At 56.5% G+C, this 6,779-nt stretch overlaps 1 protein-coding gene and 2 long non-coding RNA genes across 7 annotated transcripts; all 3 read right to left on the bottom strand.

Annotated features, from left to right (window-relative positions):
• Window positions 1-700: 700 nt before the first annotated feature.
• PRM3 (protamine 3) lies at window positions 701-1,225 on the bottom strand. The gene has a single exon (XM_033839556.2). It carries the CDS (start codon window positions 1,169-1,171, stop codon window positions 911-913), a length of 261 nt encoding a protein of 86 aa, XP_033695447.1. The 5' UTR covers window positions 1,172-1,225; the 3' UTR covers window positions 701-910.
• A 1,618-nt stretch (window positions 1,226-2,843) lies between these two features.
• LOC141276595 (uncharacterized) lies at window positions 2,844-5,049 on the bottom strand. 5 transcript variants are annotated; one of them, XR_012326488.1, is made up of 3 exons: window positions 4,989-5,049; window positions 3,680-3,836; window positions 2,844-3,051 (listed from the first exon to the last, which is right to left on the bottom strand). It is a non-coding gene; the product is annotated as an uncharacterized lncRNA (long non-coding RNA). The 5 variants fall into 5 exon arrangements; XR_012326486.1 differs by lacking the exon at window positions 4,989-5,049 and adding an exon at window positions 4,517-4,796; XR_012326487.1 differs by lacking the exon at window positions 4,989-5,049 and adding an exon at window positions 4,541-4,796.
• Window positions 5,050-5,463: 414 nt separating this feature from the next.
• Window positions 5,464-6,312, bottom strand: LOC141276594 (uncharacterized). Its single transcript, XR_012326485.1, has 2 exons — window positions 5,763-6,312; window positions 5,464-5,664 (listed from the first exon to the last, which is right to left on the bottom strand). It is a non-coding gene; the product is annotated as an uncharacterized lncRNA (long non-coding RNA).
• Window positions 6,313-6,779: the final 467 nt, after the last annotated feature.

Below are 6,779 nucleotides of genomic sequence, written 5' to 3'. Positions count from 1 at the left end.
GTCTGTGTCTGGCCCCTTCTCTGGGCTTCCTCTGCCCATTGTTCTAATGAGGGCATTGGCTCTGCCCCCACAGCTGGAACCCTTGAACAAGGCAGAAGTGAGCCTCTCATGAGGGTACAGATGGTCACCTTGAGTGTAGGGATGGCAGAAGAATCAGTGGCTTGAGAGGGACTCAGACCCCTCCAACCTGCTCAGCCCCCAAAACTGGGGCCTGCGAGTCGGATGGAACCACCGTGGCTCCAACAACAGTGCCCGTCTTGGTGAAACACTCACTGCGTGCCAGGCCCGGTCCCACCCAGCGTTTCAGTCATTTCTCCCGACCCGCTGACCTGTGGGTAGCTATTAACGTCACCCTTAGGCAGGAAGGGCAGGCTGAGGTTCAGAGACAGACAGCGACTTGCTCAGTGTCACACAGCGAGCGCAAAGAAATTGCAAGCAGGTCTGCTGACCTCCCAAGTCTGTGCTCTTTAAGACCGTTTATGGTTAGAGCAGCAAAATGGGGGTTTGCAGAGGGAGATGGTACTGTCCCATCGGGTGCTCTCAGCCTGCATCTGCTCAGACTCGGGGAGGAATCTTCCCTGGAGACGGGACTGGCTGAGGTGACTTTCTAGCCCAGGCTACCACATTCTCCACCCCCTGCAGCACGGGACGGCGGCTGAGAAGTCACAGGGAGTGGGCCTTGTGAGGGCTTCTGGCTGGAGTTCAGGGACGGGGCTCAGTGACTCCTGCTCTTCAACCTCCCTGCATACACACACACGTGTGCGCGCGGTGCCACGGGCCCGGGGTCGGGGTGTGGCGGCGGGGGGAGAGCAGCGGGAGGAGGATTCCTTGGAGACTCTTTATTTACTCTCTTCTGAAGTTCTTCTCTCTGGAACAGCGACCGGCACCTCTGCCCGGGCCACGTCATGGGTCAGGACTGCGTCTGCTTGGGCTTGGGGTTCTTCTGGGCCACAGAGTCGTCTTTGGCACCTTCCTCCTGCCACTCAGGCTCCAGCAGCAGCAGCTTGCCCTGCACCGGGAGCTCCTCCGCCTCTCCCTCTGCCTCTCCCTCCTCCTCACCCGCCGACGACAAGGAGAAGTTATCCTGACTCACGCAGGCCACGAACTTCTTCATGGAGGATTCGTGGCCCCGGCCGTGGCCCGTGCCGAGCTTGGCACAGTGGGAACCCATTGCCCACTTTGGCTGCCTCTCTGGACTGGGAGGAAAGGCCACTGGTGGGGTATGGAGGGGCCGGCGAGGGTGGTAAGCAGAGCGCTGACATCACAAAGGGGATGTCACCCTGGGATACCTGAGTCTGAGCCGACACCTGAACTCAAACCTAGGCTACCAGCTGTCCCACTGAGCCCCTGCCACATACGGGGCAGGATCGAGGCCAAATGCCGGGCCCACACCCGTGCAGCCTCGCCCTGCTGTGTTGCCTCCTCCATCTGGCCTTGTTTGCCCTGGCAAAAGTCCCCCTTTTAGCTGGGATGAGAGTTGGGGATAGAATTTCCAGAAGCAGGAGAGCACACAGACTCCTCCCCACATCCCAGAAGTATCCAGCCCAAGAGAGCTGCTGACAGTATGTGATGAAAAGTAGCCACGAGGGAGCCTTCCAGGGGGCACTGGCAATGTCTGGCTTCTTGACCTGCATACTTAAAACTTGTGCACTATACTTTTATAAAACTAAAGAAAACCCTACTCACTCTCTCCTGTTCTCCAAAATCACCCTTTAAAGGCAGCGGCTTGTAAGCTTTTGGGGCCACCAGCCTCTAGCTACACATGCCCACCCAGCACAGTTTCAGCCCGGGAGGGGGTTAAGTCTCCTTGGTCATTGCTGAGCACTAGGAATCTGTTTTCTGACATATAATACAGATATTGTCCCAGATTCTCGGTGGCTGTGGTAGGCTGAGAGGAAAGAAGCTAATGTACCCCGTGAGGTAGGTACGATTGTTACATTTTACAAAGGGAGAGCAGGCTCAGAGAGGCTGAGTAACCAGCCCAGAGTCCCACAGCTAGTCAGTGGTGGAGCCTGGATTCAGAGTCGGGCCTGGTCCCCTCTAGTCCAGCCTCGTGGTCACTAAGGCCTCCGAGGGGATTAAGGAGGCACGTGCGGCTCTGTTCTAACGGCCCTGCCTGGTGTGGTCTCAGTAGGGCTGGTTGGGGCCACGTGGTGAAGACTGTGTCTGGGTCTCTGGACCCTCTCCACCACTCCCCGCACCCCTCCACTCTGACTGCCAACTTCCCCTGCCTCGAGTGAGACGGGGAGATGACAGGGAGATGATCCTGGGTTATCTGGGTGGACGCTGAGTGCAACCACAAGCGTCCCTCTAAGAGGGAGGCAGAGAGATTTCACACAGGAAGCAGAGACTGGAGATGCGGCCACAGCAGAGGAACGCCAAGGATTACGAGGAGCCCCCAGAAGCTCGGAAGAGGCAGGAATGGATTCTGCCCGTGAGCCTCCATGGCCCTGTTGTGATAATGAGGGTCCCATCTCAGAATCCCAGCGGCCCACAAGGCCTCACCCAGTTCTGCCCCTTGCCTTTTGTTCCCTCCACGCTGGCCTTGTTCTTGCTGGAGCACGCTAGACCTGCTTCCCATCTCATAACGGGTCACATTTTCACACTTTTGTCATCATGTTTCCATGACAAGGAAATGGAAAGGTCAAGGGGGGAGTAGTGTGGCCTTGGGCATCATGATGGCTCCGGGTGAGAGGACACGCACAGTGTCACAGGGTAACACACCAGCACAGCACTCAGGGATGAGGCCCCTGCCCTGACCCTCTCCTCCTCCCCTGACCCCATGGTGAATAGAAGCCTTGTTTGTGCCGTTTGCATAATGGAGACCCTGACAGGCCGGCAAGTTTCTTATCTCAAGCTTTATCTGGCAAATGACTTTTGCTCATTTTACTCAAAATCTTGTGGGCTCCTTGCAAACTTGGGGCTTGGGCATTCGAGGGGGACTTGCTATGGTCTCGCGAGGTGCTTCCTGGCAGGCGACTCTTCCTGGTGGGCCCAGGGAGGCTGGGAGCTGCCTTATGCATCTTCTCCTCCTCCCGATCCTTCTGCAGCCTTTTGGAAAAAGTTCTAGTTACGGGGCCATCTGGGGAATCTGGGTGGGGATGGGCTTGGGGGGCTTTCAGACAGGGTGGGGTCCCAGCACTGCACAAGCCCCCCACCTGTGGCTCCTGTCTGTCACGATAGGGCCTCTGTGGGTCCTCCCGTAGATCGGGACATCCTCCAGCCTCAGCTCCTGCACCTGATGCAGGTGCTCGCTTTTGCCCTGCTGCCCAGAGCCCTGCTGCGGACGGAGACCTTCGTTCGGGCTCCTCAGGCAGCATCCGACCATCATGCTCATGGGTGGGGCAGCTGGGGCTGAGGCTGCAGCTGGCCTTGGGGGTAGGGGGAGGAGGCTGAGGCCTGCCCTCCTGCTCTTACTGTTAACAGTGTTGGTCGGGTCTGTCGGCAGCTCTCTGGGGCCTTGTGTATAAGGTGTGTATAAGTCCCCCCACCTTCTGTGAAAGCAGCACAGAGCACAGCAGCCGCCCCTCACCCCGCCCATAAAACGTGTCCCTGTGCCTCGTAACGGGGGGACTCTCACAAGAAGAGCGCCAGCCTTCTTGTCCAAATCCAAGCCCTCATTCCCCAACCCCTCCAGCTGGTGCGAATCCACACGTAGTCCTTCCGGAAGCTTCCTCACCGCCTTTGCAGCTGTGCCGGGGTCTCTCAGGGGTCGGGGTGGGGCTTATCTGTCCACAGACTTGTCTTGTGCTTACTCTATGCCAGAAATTCCGGAAATTCCATACATTTACTCATTAACTGAGGCACGAAGAGGTTAAGTGACTTGCTCATGGTCCCTGCAAGTAAGAGGCAAGGCTGGGCTTCAGACTCCATGCCCTTGGCCCTCCGCCCCCTCCCCAGCCCCGGGGACAAATGTGTCCTCTTCCCTCCACCTCTGGCCTCCTCCTGCACCTCTCACTGTACTTTGATGACCCATTAAAATCTAGAATCGGAGTCATAGCAACTGCAGGGAGGATGTGGTAGACACATTAATGCCTCCTCCCAAAGATGTCTGTGCCCTAAGCCCTGAACCTGTGACTGTCACCTGACGTGCAGAAGGGACTTTCTGGATGTGAGTGACTTAAGGAGATGGAAGATTCACTGTGGGTTCAGTGTAATCACATGGGTCCTTATAAGATGGGAGAGGGAGACAGGAGGGTCACAGGAAGAGATCTGAAGATGCTACACCACTGGCTGTGAAGGCGGAGGGAGGGGCCCCGAGCCCAGGAAAGCCAGAGGCCTCTAGGAGCTGAAAGACTAGGAGAAAGGTTATGCTTCCCGAGAGCCTTCAGAACCTGCTTGCACCTTGCTTTTAGCGCCATAAGGCCCATGTGAGAAAATAAATTTGTGTTTTAAGCTATGAAGTTCGTGGTAATTTATTACAATGGTGATAGGAAACTAATACAGAGGCCTCTTATATTAGTGCCCTCAGGCTCCCCCAGGGCACTTGCTCAAAATACGAATGCCCAGGCCTTACCCCCAGACCCTGCTAAGTCAGAACCTCCATAGCTGGAGCCTGCCCGGGGGCCCATGTTCAGCCGTCCTGCCAGCATCTTCTGACTGGCTGTGGAACCAATCTAGTAGTTGGGTCGTGGAAGCAAGTTCATCTCCCAGCTCAGTGACCTCACCTGCAAAGACGAGGCAGTCAATACCTGCCTCGCAGGTTGGGTGTGAGGCCTGGAAGTGGCGAATGCCCAGTACCTGTGCTCTATAAATGGAAGGCGTGGCCCTGTCAAGGCAACTGGGTCAGGGTTCTGGTCACTGCTGAAATGCCCTGGGCTTTGGTCTGCAATGAGATCGTGACCCAGGCTCTTGTGTTAAAAGATCTGACAGCTCTCTCTGAGGCCAGGCGACGGAAGTGTTTTGTGAACCACCTTCGCATATCTCAGTGTATCCTATGGTTAGTGGACCAAGTTATCTTGTTTCCTCAGCCAGGGGTGATGTCGTACCCGAGGATTAAATGAAAGCTTAGCTCAACCACTGTCTGGACAGGTTACTCTCACTGTACCCAAACGGAGCCATCTTTTAAAAAACGGGAATTTCGGCATCTGGCACCTTGGGGAATTGGTGGGATGTAGTGACGGCTGGTGAATCGAGCTTGAGCTGGGAAATGTTTACTGGCTCTCGGGGGTGGGGAGTAGGGGTGGCAAGCCAGTCTTGATTGGTAGCACTTGCCAGTTTGTGGCCCATTTCAGGCTGCCAGCGGAAAGCCACTGAGCACAGAGCTGGGGAGCGTGTGTTCAGAAACCAGCACGGCCGTGGGGCCTGTAAAGGGGTGGCTGGGGAGGCAGATTTGGGTTGTGACTTGGGAGTAGTCAAGAGTTGGAAACACGATCCCGTGCGACAACCATCCCTCGCGTCCCCTCTTCCCGGTGTCCCCAAGCCCTCCTCGCCACTGAGTCCCTGAAAGTAAAGAGACGAGAGTGACATTTTTCCTTCAGCGTTTATTGACAGGCGGCATTGTTCGCTGGCAGGCTGCTGTTCATTTCATCGGAATGGTGGCATGTTCGAGATGTGGCAAGAGGGTCTTGAAGGCTGGTAGCGTTTCAGGCAGGAGTGTGGTGGTCTTGCTACTGGGCGCTTACTGTCTTGCACACCTTGTGGTGGTGTAGCGGCGGCAGCACACTGCGGAGAACGAGGGGGCGAGAGCAGACTTCAGCATGGGCTGAACCCCCACTCCACCCCAGCTCCCCGGCCCCCACCCGCGGAGCGGACCCCCTCACCTCTCCTCCGCCTCCGGCAGCACAGTCTCCTCCTGCGACATCTGCGCCTCGGGCGGCGGCATCTGCTCTGGCTCGGGCTGCGGCATCTGTTTCTGGCCATGGTGACGGATGGAATCGGCCTGGATGCTCAGAGCAGGGGATGCCGCCTTGGTTGAGCCAGCCAACCTGTGAGCAGGTGGAACTCTGTGGGCTGTGAGCCAGGGGCTGACCCCTGGGCCTCTTATAGGTGTGGCAGGGGCCCTGCTCACTGTAAGGTCACAGAGGCCTGGACGTCACAGAAGAGGGCCAGAGCTGGCCTGCATCATGTCCATATATGGGCATGTGGGAGGCCCTCGCTGAAGGAGGGCGGGGACGTGATGCGTGTGGGCCTCCGGGTCATCAGCAGAGGGGAGACGAGGTGACTTCCCTGTAAGGACACTCACTCGCTCCTTCACTTAGTCAGTCAGTTTGCAAAGCATCACTGAACACCTGCTATATGCCAGGTTCTGGCGAGACCCCAGCACACAGTGATAAACAAGGCAGACGTGTTCCTGCCTAATAAACTTTACAGTCTAACTACAGGAAACGTGAATGAAATTACCACGCAGAGTAACTATAATTGTGAAAAGTGCCGAGGAGAGGAACTTCAGGTTTTTATGAGAATGCGTGTTGGGGGGGGTGGTGCTTGACCTCAGGAGAGGCCCTAGGAAAGCCTCCTAAGGAGGATGAGTCAGAATGGGAGGTGGGAAAAGCATCTGGGAAGAGGGAACAGCTGTTGTGAAGATCAGAGGCAGCACGTGTGTGTGATTTCACTCACGTGAAATGTCCAGAGAGGGAGAGTCAGAGACACAGAGATGGGTGGGTGGGTGCCTAGAAGCGGCTGGAATGGGAACGGCTGCTCAGCGGGGGCAGGGTCTCCTTTTGGGGTGATGAACATGCTTGGGACCCAGAGAGTAGCGATGGTTACCCAACGTTGTGATTGTACTCAATGCCACTGAATTTTCACTTTAGAAGGCTGGATTTTACATGATGTGAATT

This window comes from Tursiops truncatus, chromosome 15 (genome assembly GCF_011762595.2).
Source record: "Tursiops truncatus isolate mTurTru1 chromosome 15, mTurTru1.mat.Y, whole genome shotgun sequence".
Taxonomy (NCBI): Eukaryota; Metazoa; Chordata; class Mammalia; order Artiodactyla; family Delphinidae; genus Tursiops; species Tursiops truncatus.
Note: the sequence above shows the minus strand (reverse complement) of the source record. Positions and strands in the feature narration are given on the sequence as shown.

Bases quoted from the DNA above. Each gene is read 5' to 3' on its own strand.
- PRM3 (XM_033839556.2), bottom strand. From the start codon at position 1,171: ATGGGTTCCCACTGTGCCAAGCTCGGCACGGGCCACGGCCGGGGCCAC.